At 32.7% G+C, this 16,198-nt stretch overlaps 1 protein-coding gene across 4 annotated transcripts in view; it reads left to right on the top strand.

Moving 5' to 3' along the window:
• tai (taiman) overlaps nt 1-15,859 on the top strand; it is a 161,044-nt gene extending 145,185 nt beyond the window's left edge. For 2 of the 4 annotated variants that reach the window (XM_070646423.1, XM_070646422.1), the window contains exons 5-15: nt 2,364-2,786; nt 2,846-4,120; nt 4,181-4,321; nt 4,384-5,704; nt 5,770-5,973; nt 6,034-6,314; nt 6,642-6,870; nt 7,110-7,226; nt 9,880-10,203; nt 11,256-11,332; nt 13,314-15,859. In XM_070646423.1, coding sequence (XP_070502524.1) covers nt 2,364-2,786; nt 2,846-4,120; nt 4,181-4,321; nt 4,384-5,704; nt 5,770-5,973; nt 6,034-6,314; nt 6,642-6,870; nt 7,110-7,226; nt 9,880-10,203; nt 11,256-11,332; nt 13,314-13,382 — 4,461 coding nt within the window. In that variant the 3' untranslated portion in view covers nt 13,383-15,859. The remainder of the gene's footprint in view (nt 1-2,363; nt 2,787-2,845; nt 4,121-4,180; nt 4,322-4,383; nt 5,705-5,769; nt 5,974-6,033; nt 6,315-6,641; nt 6,871-7,109; nt 7,227-9,879; nt 10,204-11,255; nt 11,333-13,313) is intronic. The other 2 variants (XM_070646425.1, XM_070646424.1) reach the window with 2 other exon arrangements.
• Nucleotides 15,860-16,198: the final 339 nt, after the last annotated feature.

Genomic DNA, 16,198 nt, shown 5'->3' with positions numbered 1-16,198 from the left:
TGCACACAACAGCTAAATTAATCTTTCGTAGAACTACTTAGTTGATTTGTTCATGAATCTATTTCTTAGAACTGTTGAGTAAAAAAACTAAGTAACTGCCTTAACTTGCTGATTGATTGAGTAAATGATGTTATTTTCATACGTGAAGGGTGGGTTTTGTGGGCAGAAGGAATCATGAAATTGTGATGAGCTGGTGAAGTTTTGGGGTGGATTTGGTTGTGGATGAGTTGGGGTTTGGATTGAATTTTTGGGTCTTTTGACTAAAATCGACTAGATTTTTAAATATTTCAACTTTACTATAAGTCTGGGGTGTATTTTGGAGTAGAGCGGGGAGGGTAAGTGTCAAGACACCTCCCCCAGTTCAGCCTATACCCCTGCCAAGTCTCCTCCCAAATCCTGGAATTTCCCAACAAAATTCAAGTCCCACAAGTCCATATCTGAATACCAAAAACCTGACTCATTCATTTAAATACATTTTGGTTAAAAATAGTCCAAAAATATCATTAGCAAGAGGTAAAAATAAGCGGCATCAGGCAGCAATAATACGAGGCTGATAACATTTTATTTCATGGTTGATATTTTGTTATTTGTTGATGATCTTGAAATGCGAAAATATGCAAATCGTTTCATTTATTTCTACTACATTTGTTGTTGTTCCTCTCGATGATATTCCGATTTTTTATTTTCGATAAATTATTGAATTATATCAGCAGAAATATCGTTTAAAGTGCGCTTCGATGAAGAATTCAACAAAAAAAAAAGTGTTGATGCTTCTTGTTCATTCCTCAACTGCACCTGTTGTCTGTCTTTATTTGTTGCATTACATTTTAATTTTTATTTTATTGCTGTTTTTTTGTAACATTTGATACTCGGAAGATTTTTTTTGTTCAAATGTTAAAATCGTCAATTAAGCACTTACCTTGGCAATGTGTACTGCCTTGCGAGTAATTCATAATAATAATTAATTATTAATTAAAAATCAATGCTACATTAAATGCATTGAATAATTATAAAACTTATTATATTATGAATACATGCTGCTTATGTGTGCTTGATTGTTTGTGAAATTGATGATGTGAGAAATTCAGTTTGATTAGCTGGTTAGCTGTTAGGTTGATGATGTGGAATGCAGAGTATTTGTTGGAAATGGAATTTCTGTGGATTTTGAGGTTATGCTGGGGGCTTAGGAGACCTGAATTGACAGTAGGCTCTTGATAATTTGAGCTAAATGCATTTTCACTGGAAAATTACCTAAAATATGCCATTAGTCGACTGTAGGTCTATGTATTAACTAGATATTGTGTCAAGTTGTCCACTGGGCAGAGGATCACATTCTTACTCACATAGCTACTGAGCTACTGCTCAGAGTATGATGACAGTTTGAATTTCATCGACATCTCAATTAACCATTGCTATTGCCTTAACTAGAATCTTTCAAACCCAAACTTACTTACTTACATACTGGAACCATCTTCCGACTTGGAGCTTTGGTTGCTTCAAAATGCTTTTTATCTGACTCTATTGCTGCCTGAATCACAAACAACAGTTGGTACAAACCCCAACTTAGAGTATTTTAACTAATCAACCCCCTGTCTCAGCTGTCTGCGCCCAATCTGCGCCTTATTCATCACCTCACAACTCACTCTCCAACACTCTTGCCTTTTTTTGTTGTTTTCGTCAAACTTTACTTATCACATCAGAAAATAGTCGACTTGTAATCTCATACCTCATACTGTCTTGTAAAAAATATAAATATAAATGAATAAAAAAACACAACAAAAACGAAAACAATGAATTAAAACATTGGTTTAATGTTTTGCACATTCATTGAATGTTTTCTATTAAAAGCTCACAAAAAGCTTTGAATTTTGAATGTTTAATGTTTAATGCGGATCAGTATCATTTCGTACATTTTCGAAATTAATCAAGCGAGTGACTTAAGTGTTTTATTTTTAGTTAAAGGTATTGGAAGATAATGAAAATTAGGGAATTAGTGAATCTCGATAGTCTGATTCCAATATTTAGTTCAAGAACATTCTAAAAACTACTCAAAAATTCTTAAGAAATTATCAAAAAAAAAAAAGCAGCACAAAACTGCATTACGAATGAGAAAAAAAAGTAAATAAATAAAGAAAAAAAGCAACAATAATTTCCTCATGCTTGTTATTTTCGGAGCCATGCAAGGTTTAATGTTGTATTTATTTTTGCACCTTTTATGGAATTCAAAAATGCTATGGGAATTCAAAGTGTGTGTGATTCATATGTGATGCTACTGAAACAAAGACAAATAGTTTAGAATTTTGCAATAACAAACAGCTTAACTCATAAATTTTATATTTTTTCTTTCTCTTTCATTTCATTAGTTTCGCAGCTTATTAGAGCAACGAGCTCGTGAAAATTCTTCTCAAGGAAGAAATTGTAATAAATGTCCAGCTGGATGTAGTGACTCTTGCACAATACATCCAGTACAACAAGGTGAAGTATCATCAACTGAACCGCCATTACCTGAACCATCAATAAACGGCCATTCGCCAGAAAAATCAGCTTATTTTGAAGCCGTACAACATTATATAAGTAACGTTGGTTGGGCCTTACTTGAAATTAATTCAGAAGGTTACATTGAATGTGCAACGGAAAACGTAAGGGAAGTTTTACAATATTCAAAACAAGAATTGTGTGGACAACCGATTTATTCGTACCTGCATACTGGTGACCATAATAAAATAAGTCCAATTCTTGATAAAAATACGTTAAGTTTTGATTGGGAACATGATGAGGGTTCACATGTAAGTATATCATGTAATTAAATTTCATATCCGTATCTAATTTATGTTTCCTTTTGTAGACATTTGCACAAACCCCAAAGCGAACAGTAAGAATTAGATGGCTTTTAAAATCACCAGAAGAAACACTTGAACAAAGACAACAACGTTCGAATCGTTATAAAGATATATTAATTATATCAGCTCCTGTTAAAGACGATACTGATGAGTCGTCCTCGGTGTTGTGTCTTATTACACTACCCGAAGACGATCAATCAATGGATACAAATATGCCACAATTAAATGAACAGATTACAATTCGTATTGATTCCGATGGTAAAATTATAAAAGTTGATGCATCACAATTGCGTCCACAATTTGCCACATTTTTAACCAAAGAAATTGGACACGGAATTACCCAACTCGTACATCCACAAGATCGACAACGGCTCTTGTTGCATTTAAAGGAAGTTATACAGCAGGGTCAAACGGATGCTCAAATAACAAATTATCGATTATTGATTGGTCCAGAACATTATGTACATACAAAAGTTCAATCAAGAATGTTCCGTAGTGATGTTGCTGGTGAGCCTGATTTTGTAATGGCAATCCATGAGATTCTATCAGATAATGAAATTATGAATATTGAGGGTGCAAGTTTCTCGGGAATGATACCAAGTATGAATCATTCAATGTCAGCACAGAGTATGTTGATGAAACAGCACAGCCAGGGACTCGGTATTGGTGGACCGTTACTTGGAAGTCACATTATTAACGGTGGTGCTTCATTGTCACAAATATCACCAAGAAATAGCCAAAATGCTCTATTAAATGATACTCCAATGATACCTGCACCGACGTTCAATGAAATCTTCCAGCCTGAATTTGATTTTGATTTTACAAGTCCAGCATTTGATATTGAAAATCAATTAATTGACTCGAGACCAGAATCTCGTGCCAGTATGGGATCTGTTAGTACACCACGTCCATCATCAGCAACAGCTGCATTTAGTCCTGCTACAGCGCCAATGTGTCCATCACCATTAACACCATATAGCCAGCCAAGTCCAGCTAGCATTACAAACAATAATAATACAACAATGACTAATAATAATTTGACTAATAGTAATGCAGCATGCGGTAGCAATAATACATCATCAGGATTTAATAGTGCCGGTTCAAATCATTCAGGAACGTTCCAATTTAGCTTTGATGATAAAGAAAAAGTTCAGGAACAATTACAAAAGATGAAACAACAACAGCAAGAAAATAATACATCCGAACGTTTGAGAAACTTATTAATGAAGAGTCCATCAGCAATTGATGATGAGCAGCAACGAAAGAATCAAATATTGAAGGTAAATTGAGTCTTTATTGAATTTATTGAACTGTAAATTGATGACTTTATTTTATTATAGAATTTATTAAACGCTGACGACGAAAAGGACGGTTCCTTAACGCACAAAATGAATCCATTAACAGATGTTAATCGACATCCAATTCAACGGCCAAGATCTGTCACATCAGGTGTAAAAAGTGATAATAATATGTTGTTACAGGTAAGTTATGCTAAAGCTACATAAAGTATATTCATTGCTAATTCCAAAATATTCCATTTTAGTTGTTGAACGAAAAGTCGGATGAGGATGATTCCAACAGTAAGCACAGTGAACTATTGAAATGCTTACAAAATCCAACAAAAGATCAAAGAGAATTAAATAATAATGGAGATCTAGATAATGAAGCCTTGAAGCAGCGCCTACGCTTTCAAGGTAGTTTCGAAGGTAACAGCCGTAAACGTCCAAGTGATGAATCGGACGATGCTAATCCAGGTGCACCGAAAAGTCGCTTATCAAATTTACAACAGAAAAATAAAATGTTGGCGCAATTACTTGCTGGTCCTAGTCGTCCATTAAATACATCAGCGCTAAGCAATTTACAAAGTATTTCTGTTGTACGACCAATGCCTGATATTGCACAATTATCAGCAAAACAACCAATGTCAATGGATAATTCGCAAGCATCTACACCAAATCAAAATATTCCAAATAATAATAATAAAACCATGAACAATAATAATAATTCAGTTACAAAGAATAATAACCTTAAGACGAGTCAACAGCAAAAGAGAGGACAACAGAATTTAATTCGACAACAGAGCATGCCGGGTGGTAAAAATTTAAAGCAAATGGGCGAGAATGTTTATTTGGCACAATTGCAAAGCCATCAACAGCAACAAATGGCAGCAATGAGTCGTGCTGCAAATGTGCTTACCTCAAGTGCAAACAGCCAAAGTCCATTTGATGGTGGCGATGGTAATCAATTTGTAACATCATCACCAGCTATAACATTAGCAGCCGCCTCATCATCTTCCACAATTCAATCCGATTCCGTTATCGATCCCGAACTCAACGATATTCTCGAAAATTTATTCGACGATGGAAGTTACAACGAAGATCCGACGATGATTTTTTTACAAAATGTTAATAATATTAATAATAATGCGCAGCTTAAGCAACAAGAAGAATTGGCACAGATTAATAAAATACAGCAATCATTAATGGAGTGTGAGGATGAGGCAAATTTTAGTGGTAGTCCACCAGCATATCCATTAGCAGCAATGACTGCACAAAGTCGACTACAACAAGCTGGATACTCGCAACCGCCACCTGGTTATAATCAACAACGTAATAATATACGTTTGCCACAAATGAGCAGCGTAACGAGCAATAACAGTAATAATACTAGTAATAACAATAATATTGTGACCAATTCAAATACCACAGCTGTTGCACAGACAACAAACATCCAAAAGAATATCAATTCAGTACTTGCTGAACGATTTCGTTTACAGCAGCAGCAACAATTGGAACAAAAACATCGATTATTGCAACAGCAACAGAATCAACAGATTGTTGTGACAGCTGGTGCTGATCAGATGTGTAAGTATCAAGTCTTAAGCTATTTAAAGATCCAGAAAGTCTAATTTCTGCTTCCTTAATTTCAGGTCTCCCAAATACCGGAGTACAAAGTATTGATTCATTATTGAACAATACAGTCGCGCCAAATGTAACATTAACAAGTCGTGGTAAAATGGTGCCTGACTCACAACTTAGTCCAAACTTCCCTCAGTCTCTCATGCATCAACAATTAAGTCCAAATCAACAAAGAACTAATAATATTGTTCCATTTAGCTCTCAAGCCAATCAAAGTATGAATTAATCAGCCATATCCTCTACTTAATTACTAATTGCCATTATTTCTTTTTTAGCCTTTCAACAAAATTCATTTAATACAAATGGCGGTCAGCGACTCTCACCTCAACAACAACAGCAACAACAAATAAATCAACAACTCATTAATACCTTCCAATCGGGTAATGGTGCTAATGTTACAAATGCATCGCAATTATCGCCACGTCAACCTCCATTTAATTTACAACCAAATACACAAGTGCAAGCAACACAAGCCAATTGGAATCAACAACAGCAACCTAATAATATAAGATTGAGCTTACAGCAGACTAATCCGATGCTGAATGCTCAGTTGAATGTGAGTATTTGTAGTGATTATTGGAAATTGGGTGTGAATTGGGTTTGGTTGAGGATTGAACTGAGTATCAATGGGAAATTTGGGTATTTGGGGTGTCATGCTTAGGCATCTGGAGTGGAACAGGCTGCAAATAGTCGACTTTATGTCTAGAAGTCTGTTTCATTCGAGTATATCTCAATTCAATCCTGAATAGACAATAGAAGTGAAAATCACTTGCCTTGAATTAGCTACCACACATTTTTGTCCATTAAGCAGTCGATTGTACCTTCCCACATAATCTTAAGCTTCAAAACCAAATTGTAATTCCAAAATCATTTCTAATTTTAGCAACAAAACGTCAATACCTTCACAAATCAACGACAAATGATCGCCCAGCGTCAAAGGTCCTTAAACTCACCAGGAACGCCTGTCCGACAAAATAGTTTCAACAGTCCCGACTTTCCCGAACCTCCAAGTCCATCCGCTCAACAACAATATAGTAATAATATTTTTAATCAACAACAAATGAGACTTCAAAGAACACAAAGTGTCCCTCAGGCTACCCAACATTTGCCAGGTTTGTAGCATCACTTATTTCCATATGACTATTATTTGCATTCATCCTAAAGAAGAAACCAAAAAGTGAACAAAAAAAAAATGGAAAAAAAAATTTCATTCGTTTCGAGCTTCTTTTGAACCAAAATTTTCATCATCCATTAATCATTTATGCTCATACAGCATAGATCATAAATCGCTGGTTTACTATAAAAAAACAATAAAATAAAAGAAAAAAAAAACTCAAATCTTAATCCACAGGCTCGCCACGTCCATATGGACCGGGTCTGACAGATGGCCCGAGTGGCTTCTCTCACTCACACAATATGATGTATTCTCCGGGGGGTGGTACTGACTTTTACAGAGTTAATCAGACTGGTAAGGATGATCTCATTGTCGTCTACCTTCTTCTTCTTATTTCGTTTATTTTTGCAAATGAAAAAATAATTTTAAGATGTGCAAAAAAATGTTGTTTTTTTTTATAATATAACTAAATGTTTCTCACGCTCAAGTAAATAATAAGAATTATACTAAGCACATTTATCACACAACAAAATTCACATTTATATATTATTAAGTCATAAAGTCTCTTGCGACTTATTGATGTTTTGTTATGTTGTTATTTGAGCAAAAGCAAGCAAAAAAAATCAAAATTTACATTAAATGGGTTGGCTAGAAGTATTTACATACCCGAGCTGCACACTAGGGTTGGTGGACGTTAGGGCAAGTTAGCGTCTTGCTGTTGATATGGTGACATAGCCTTATCGGTAGTCTTATTGATAGTCCTATCGATAGTCTTATCGACAGTCCTATAGACAGTCCTATCGACAGTCCTATAGACAGTCCTATAGACAGTCCTATTGATAGTCCTATTGATAGTCCTATTGATAGCCCTATTGAGAGTCCTATTGACAGTCCTATTGACAGCCCTTTCGATAGTCCTATCGACAGTCCTATTGATAGTCCTATTGATAGTCCTATTGATAGCCTTATCGATAGTCCTGTCTATAGTCCTATTGATTGCCCTGTCTATAGTCCTATTGATAGTCCTATTGGCAGTCCTATCGATAGTCCTACTCATAGACTATTCGATAGTGCCCTAACGAACACGATAGTGCTGTTCGGGATATACATTTCAATTAATTAAATGTTGCACATGATATTATGTAAATAAACAAAGAATCTATATTGTTTTAATTGTATTGCTATGCTAAAGCTATAAAGGCTTTAAAACTTTCGGTCTGTAAATATTCAAAAAAATTCAAAAAAAAAAAGATGTTTTCATATCAATGTTCGCATCCATACTCAATGGGATCATCAACATCATTGTAATCATTATTCACATCAAATCATTTTGAGCTACATGATCTATTTATGTCTCTAACCACAAAACATACATACACTATGCATATACACCATCTCTTTACTGTCTATTGATGTCATGTCATTAATAAAAAAAATCATGAAAAAATCATTATTGTAACTAACCACATGCTGTTGTCTATACTGTACTTATTATTTGTTTTTCTTATGGGAATTACATCAAATTTTTACACAATCAAAAAATAATTATTTATTGACTTTTCGCACCTGTGTACGGATTGGTTCCGGATTTACACAGAAGCTTGTTTTTTCGGGGGAAACAGAAACAAAATTGTTGTTTTTTAGGACTGAAAATTATTTGTGAGGGGATGAAAAATCACTTTTATGATGAATGTTTTACATTATTTATGAAATATATGTTTGTGAAAATGTGGAAATAGTTTTTCATGGAAATTGATATTGAGGAGTATTTGGGTCATCAGATACATTTTTGACTGGTTGAAGATTTCAGCTGCATTTTGATGCTTTTCAGTGTTTGAAAAGCATTAAAAGTTGGATATCTGGATAGAGTTGTCTATCCATTATCTCATTATTAGACTTTCATGATGTCTCGAGTTTTACAAACCTTCAAGATTGAGAATTGTTTCTGAAGTCTGAAGTCAGAATCCTTACTGAATACTGCATCAAGATCAAAGTAGAATTATTCTCAATTTAGTCTCGAAAATCGTTTCAATTGTCCAAATTTACTTACTTCTGTGATTGGACACATCAATTGTGATCCATAGCTTTCCTCAAGTGTCAGTTAAAACTGGCTCAATTGCTGGCCAACACTTCCCAATTTCCAATAGCAATTTCGACTTACTCAACTTATGCGCATCAAAAAAAAAATATCCAAATAATAAAGAAATTGGCAGTTAAATAAGAACTAATTTCGAAGGCACACGATGTTAATTCAGTGAAATTCGGCTTTAGGCCTGAATCATGCCGATCTAGTCCGGGTGCTTTGATCTTCTCACGTCATGTGACATCCGGGTTAGAGTTTGGTCAGCTTGACAGTGTCTAACAAGTGGATGCTATGTTTCTGCAGGATCTGAGCATGCTGTCTGTAAAGGCACTATAAAAGCAACATTTCCTCTTTATAAGTTTGAATAGGATAGGCTGAATAATGTTCAAATTTAGTGTCTAGAAGTTGATTTTAATTAAAATTGAATTTTTTTAGACATTTTGAAACTTTTCTAACTCTGAGCTGTAATTCAGACATATTTAAAGATTCCTTTTATAAACTCAGTCAATAATCTGACAAAAATACTGCATAAAACACCAAATTACAGTTCCTTATATCCCTAAAACTCCGAAAATATTCCTATAAACGCATAAATATTTCCATATCTACAAACAATGTAGTCAATACATCTGTGTCACGGAATTGACATCATTTGACAAGTTATATCTACAAGCATGTCAAAATATAAATAGAGCAATGCTTCCGCCTTCAAAAAAAATCAACAAAAAAAAGGCGAAAATTCTTTCCACATTTTCACAAAAAAAAGAAACACAAAAATACACCTTCAATGTACTGTAAATGATCATCACAATAAATCAATGCTAAAAAATGTTCCTGATTTTTGTTATAATTCAAATAAAACTCAAAAAACTTTTTTTTTTCTCTTCCTTTCCTTTCATTGTCTTGGCTGTAAACACATCATAGGTGGACAAAATAATGGTCTCAATTCACAAATGGTGCGACAAGGCTTACGAGCTGTTGTAAGTGGACGACAAACGGTGGGAAATGGGAGTGGAGCTAATAATGGAATACGACGAAATATGAGTAGTCCATTAGATACGCTGGTGGGTGGACCGAATGGAAACGGCAACTTAGTTGAGACAAATACGAATCCAAACAATCCAAATAACAATCTTATGATTAATCAACAACAGCAACAACAACAAACACAGCAGCAACAATTGCCTAATCAAATGATCAATGCCGATATGGATCCAACGATGAGATTCGGTTTTGAGATGCCACAAGGTAAGGAATTTTGTTGTTATTTATATGAATTGAGGTTTTAAGTTATATTGATGACTATACGTTGAGATTTTGGGTATGGGGTAGAAGTTTATGATTGGTATTGATTGGTATTGGGTTGGTTTTGATATTATTGAGGTTTTGAGGTTTGGTATTTACTATTATAAATAACGCGGTTATGGTACACAGCGTAGAATTGTCCGAAAATTAGGCCAATAGCCGACTTGACTCGACTCAGGGCTGAGAACATGAAAAAACAGAACAAGTCATAGAAAATTGTTCTGAAATCAGTGTCATACTGGTTTGAAATTGGATTTTTGGCAATTTCCATGCCGTTTTCCTATTAGAAATTTAGGTTTTGCAAAGTATTTTACATGATTTTTTCAGCCGTAAGGCACTTCGATCTCAATCTTCGTATTCGAATTTGACACTTATTTTCTTGTCTGGCTGAACAGTTTATTGACAGTCCTTGGCTTCCTGTAGATAGTATTCAAGCCTGATCTTTGTGAGATTCAGGGGACTAATTCATAAATTGGAGCTTCATATTCATGCTGGGATTAATTAATCTTAATTAAGCAAAGTTTAGCAAATTTCAAGCAATAAGGTCGACTAATCGCAGTCAAATCCACTTGCATAGTCCCAAATAGCAATCAGATACAAATATGTTTGAATTAGGCTTTAAATGGACTATAACTCATCATTGTCAAGTTATAACGTATTTCTGTCCATTTGAGTTAGATGTATCTTAGTCTACAAGTCAATTTTAGACCTATTTATCCATGCTTAAACCAATCAAATCAAGAATCAATCAATAAAGAGTTAAAGCTCTTAAGAAATGAGATTCATAATCAAATCAATACCAGAATCAAAACAACTCAACTTTCTATACCCAATCAATTATTATCTACATCCAATAATGTCTATTCCATTCATGTGAGATGCTTAAGATTCTTCCCCAAAATTGAAGAACAAAAACAAAACTTAGTAAAAATTGCTAAAAAACTGTTTTCCATTTCTTTTATTCCTATGAAAAAATTGGCTGTCATAATACACAGGTACAACAAACGTTGAAACCAAATTGACAGCTCCTCCTACTCAATGTTGGAGTGGTGGAAACTCAAACAATTCACGGGTAAGGTTTCGCGCGTTTCGTGTGCTTTTCGATCATTTTTTTTTTTACAAACAAATTTTTTTTTCTAACTTTTCGCTTCATAAAAAAAAAAATAAAAAAAAAATCCCGTTCAGCATGATATAAAGTCTTAATTTTGTTATTTTTTTTTGTAGAATGTTTGAGTTTTATTTTATATAATTTTGTTATATATATTTTTTCTGTATAACTACCCCCTCACCACTTTTTATATATATTTATTATTATTATCTATAAAGTTACATTATATACATTTATATTCGTATGTTATGTTTTTAAGCTTTTATGTCTCACTTGTCATATGCAATTTTCACATTCATGACATGACTTACATATTCTCTCATTTTTTTGAGCGCATTTCCTTCATTTTTAAGACAAAAAATGCTTCTTTTGACAGATAAAAATAGAAATTTTAGTTGCTTTTTTTAAAGCTTTTCTGAGTGCTTGTAAACTCGTATCTAGGTCGCTTGCTGTTATCGTTCAAGCTTTTCGTGTTATAAATTGAGTAAATGTTGTATAAATATTTATAAAAGAAACTTAAGTTTAGTTTTATTATCACATTTAACGTCTGAATCATGGTAGATTGGAAGTGTCTTTCATACATTTTGTTATGATTAATGATAAGTTTTGTGCATTGTCATTTGATGCATTTTTTGTTGGTTTAAGAAAAGTACTTTAAAATTTTCTATAGTTTTTGATACCTTGATTATATAAAGCACCAAAAAAGCTCAGTTTGTTGCTTGTTCGAACAATATGAATCAGAAGGTTCTGCCAGGTTTTAATGCTCCGCTAAACATCTGCTATTTGCACCAAACTGAAGCCGTTAATTTGTGACAGCCATATGGGCGCCAAACGAAGGTGGTTTTTTTTGCTATTAATAAGAAAGGATTAGCGGAGTTTGAACTGGCGGTTCTTTTTAATTTGGCTCGGGCTGAAGACATTGTCGTATTGACTTGAGTGAATTGCTAGTTGAATGCCGAATTTGACTTTATGCCGATTTTTATCACTTCTGATTTCCGGAATGGCTAAATAAGACTGGAAAACTCAACCGGCATTTTTAGTCAGATAGAATTCCTGAAAAAGTAATACTTAAAAATCAAATTTTGTATCGAATATTCGACTCTACCGTACATAAAATGTTCAAGTCAACTTCAACTTTGCTTATATTCTAAAAAATCAGCAAAGTGTATCAAAAACTTTGTTTCTATTAGTTGTTGCAGGAATTATCCTAGATGAGCAATTTTACGGTTTGATACCCATTGTTGCTGTCGAAAAAAAATAGAGAATGCTATTATTTATTAATTATTTATCTGATCTTTAGAAGTCTAATAATGCCTCAATGACTAGTTGTCCTTTTGATTATAAAATTCTCAATCTATCATAAATTCCCAAAAGGGCAATTAATTTGCTGGATTGCTAAAATGGCTTTCAGTTGACAGTCTTTTATTTTGACTAGTTGTAGGTGTTGTAGGTGTAGTTCAGAAGATGACTGATCACCTCACAACGACATTTGTAGTTCTTAGAACTAGACATTTTAATAATTCTGAAAAGCATAGAAAATGTAAAAAATCAGTGTCTGACCACAATCACGCTTATCTATTGCAAAGTACTTTTTTAATAATACTATACATTCGGACTTAGAGTTCACAATGTTGTAGTACAATGTTGTTGTCACATCCTTCGTTGACAATAAAATTTGACGGTGCAAGAGCGACAACGTAATGGCTTATTTCTGTCCATTTGTTGCTGTATTAGATTATATTAAAAGTCATACAAATCATTTTAAGATTCAATTACAACAAAAAATTAAAAATAAGGAAAATGCGCATCAAAACTCACCACAACCATAATTTATTTTAACTCATTATGTTTTATCACCAACAAACTTTATTTTTATTGTTTTTTCATTTCACCCCAAAATTTCTAACAATTTTTTTTTCTCTTTTATTTCTTATCTCATTTGCAGATTTCTTTGGAGGAACGAACCGGTGACCCGAAAAGTTCTCTTCTCCTTCAAAAGCTACTCTCAGACTAGCATAAGCGATATTAAGAACCCGAAGGCATCTCAAATAAATCAGGAATCCATGATGAGAATAAAACAAAAAATGGAAAGATAAAAAAAAATGAAAAAAAAAACACAAGAATTATTAATGATTAAATATTAACGAGTGATATACGATTTTTATATAAATATATATGAATTAAAGAATAATAATAATAATTAATAATAATTATCCTGATGCGGGAAAAAAAAAGTTAAGAAAAAAATAATTTAGATAAGTTTAGATTTATTAGTTTCGGGATGTAAAACATTTAAAAAATTGACGAAAGAAGTTGAATTAAATATATGAAAAAAAATATCTAACATTAAACAATAAAAAAATATTTTTTTCTTCACTCTCGGCCTCACTTTATCACATCTCTTGTGTGTCTATAACAGTGAGGATGGATTTCATCTACAAAAAAAATTTAAATAATTAGATGTGAATAAAGTTGAGGATTGGGAGATGAAGGAACCTAATTGTGATGATTCTAATATTTTATTAATCCATTTTTTTTTGTTGTTTTTTTATTATTATTACTATATTATTATTATTATTATTTTTATTATTACTATTATACTTTAAATAATTAAGATAATTTTTTTTGCATATAGCTTTTAAGTTTACAAAATTTGTATATATTGAAGTTAATTGATCCCTCTAACTTTCATTCAGACTTTTTGCAATCAAATTTTGATGTTGCTGGAATTTTGGAGACTTTTTTTGATGTGGCAGGCGACGGACATGCTCTTGAGAGCTTGCTCAGCCTAACTTTACTAGATGAGCATGCTTTAAGCTCTTTAGAGCACTGTCCTTGCCTGTTAGGACAACATTCAATTGATTCAGCTAACTTTGAGTTCATTTATAGCTTTTAATGAATTTTGGCTACCTCAAATTTACTCAGACTAATTAAAATGGACAGATCTACTCGAAAAATTACTAATTTTAATCGATTTAAGTCCATTTGATTTTTAAAAGTTAGCTGACCTTCAAATCATCAAAATCTTTAAATTTCCAGTACCTTCAAAACAAAATTTTCATAGCAAAATTCACCAAAATCAAAAAATTGATGAATTTTTGTTATGAAAATTTTGATTGCAAAAGTTTGAAAAACTACAAAAAAAAAGATAAGTTGAATAATTAAAAAGATTGCAGGAAACCCTTTTTTGTTATTGATGCGAATGTGAAAAAAAAAAACAAATTCTTTCAATAAAGGCAAAATTTTTAAGACCAGATATGATTTGATGAGAATTTATTACAGAGCTTGAAGATGGCTCGAATATTGATTTGATTGATTTTTCTATACAAAGTCCGAGTCGTGTTCGAGTTTTGATTTATTAGAAGTGAAAATGAGGAGATTTTTCATAGGATTCGGAAAAAAAATTGAATTTTAAGAAGAATTTTATTGAATTTAGTGAAAGATTCAGGAATTGGTTTTGTTGTCCGATAACCCGTAAGGCAAAAGGCGTAGAAAAGTCTGAAAATTAGAAAGGTAATTTGAAAATAAGGATTGTCCAATTTACTAAAATCAATTGTTTGAGATTTTCCCAAAAATAAATGCTACAAAAATTGAGAGCTCGAAGTTGATTCTGATTTTTTATAGAAATACCGATTTCGGATTCTAAATTAAATTCGAGTCGACTCCAAGCTCTCCAAAATTACAAAACTTTGTGATCTACGCAATCCCTAACTTCCTCCACAATTTATCCATAAAAATACAAAATGCAAAGAACCAACTTTAAAGAATCCAAAAAAAGTATAAAATATCAATGATATCCCAAGTTCATCTGGGATGACAATATTCCTTGGTTACATCTGATATAAAAACGGATTGAATATTGATTTACGATCCTTAAAAGATTTTAACCAAGACATTTCTATCCTTAAATCCCACACATATGTATTTTATGTGGAACCAAAAATATCACACAGACTAAACTTCAATGGGCCAGAAAAAATGGATATTATCGATAACAAAACGACAATTTTTTTGATCCTATGCAAAAATCATCTCATTCCACTCAAAGTCCATAATGTCATCATGCAAAAAAGGAGAAAAAATATGAAAGTTGGACGGAAATTCAGGATTAGAAAAAGGATGAAAAAAATTTTCTTATTACATTACTTTTATTATTGTTATTATCAAGGAACGTGAAGCTTCGGAATAAAAGTGACAGATTTTTGTGATAGGAAAATGAAGGAGGAAATTGATATTAAAATGAATTTTTGACGGAAGTTGCAAAAAAGACAAAAAAAAATTGAATAAAAAGAAAAATTTTGAGGATTATTTAAACTGATTTTTTTGTTTTTTGAAGTAGATGTTTTGGATAATTGGAGATGTTAATCAAATGTTAGGATATATGGAGATGTGGATGTTAAGATATTAAAGTTTATGTAATGATGTGACACTCAAAGGTACTCAAAATGGTTAGGAATGGTTAAGTATCTTCCGTGTTACACGCGGAAGTTGAAAAAAGTGAAAATTATAGTTTAAATTAATGATATTTAAAAATCCTGAAAGACACAGCTTAAAGTACAATCGAAGCTAATTGATTTTGAATTAAACACGAATTGCGGATTTAGCATTTTGGCAATTAAGTAAAAGCTAGAAATCGACTCGAATTTTGTATCGAAGTCATTTCAACTCCATTTAAATTGTGAGTCGATTTCGAGCTCTGCTGCTAAGTTTACTCAAACATACTTAGGATGCTAAAGCATATTAACAGTAATCCGAAGCGAATTTCGTATGAATTTTAGAGGAATAGTTTTCAGCTGAAAACTAGTTTTTGGGCAAGAAGGAACTATTCTA

Source organism: Chironomus tepperi, unplaced genomic scaffold (genome assembly GCF_022539635.2).
Source record: "Chironomus tepperi strain 1889 unplaced genomic scaffold, CSIRO-AGI_Ctep_v1 contig_362, whole genome shotgun sequence".
Classification (NCBI taxonomy): Eukaryota; Metazoa; Arthropoda; class Insecta; order Diptera; family Chironomidae; genus Chironomus; species Chironomus tepperi.
Note: the sequence above shows the minus strand (reverse complement) of the source record. Positions and strands in the feature narration are given on the sequence as shown.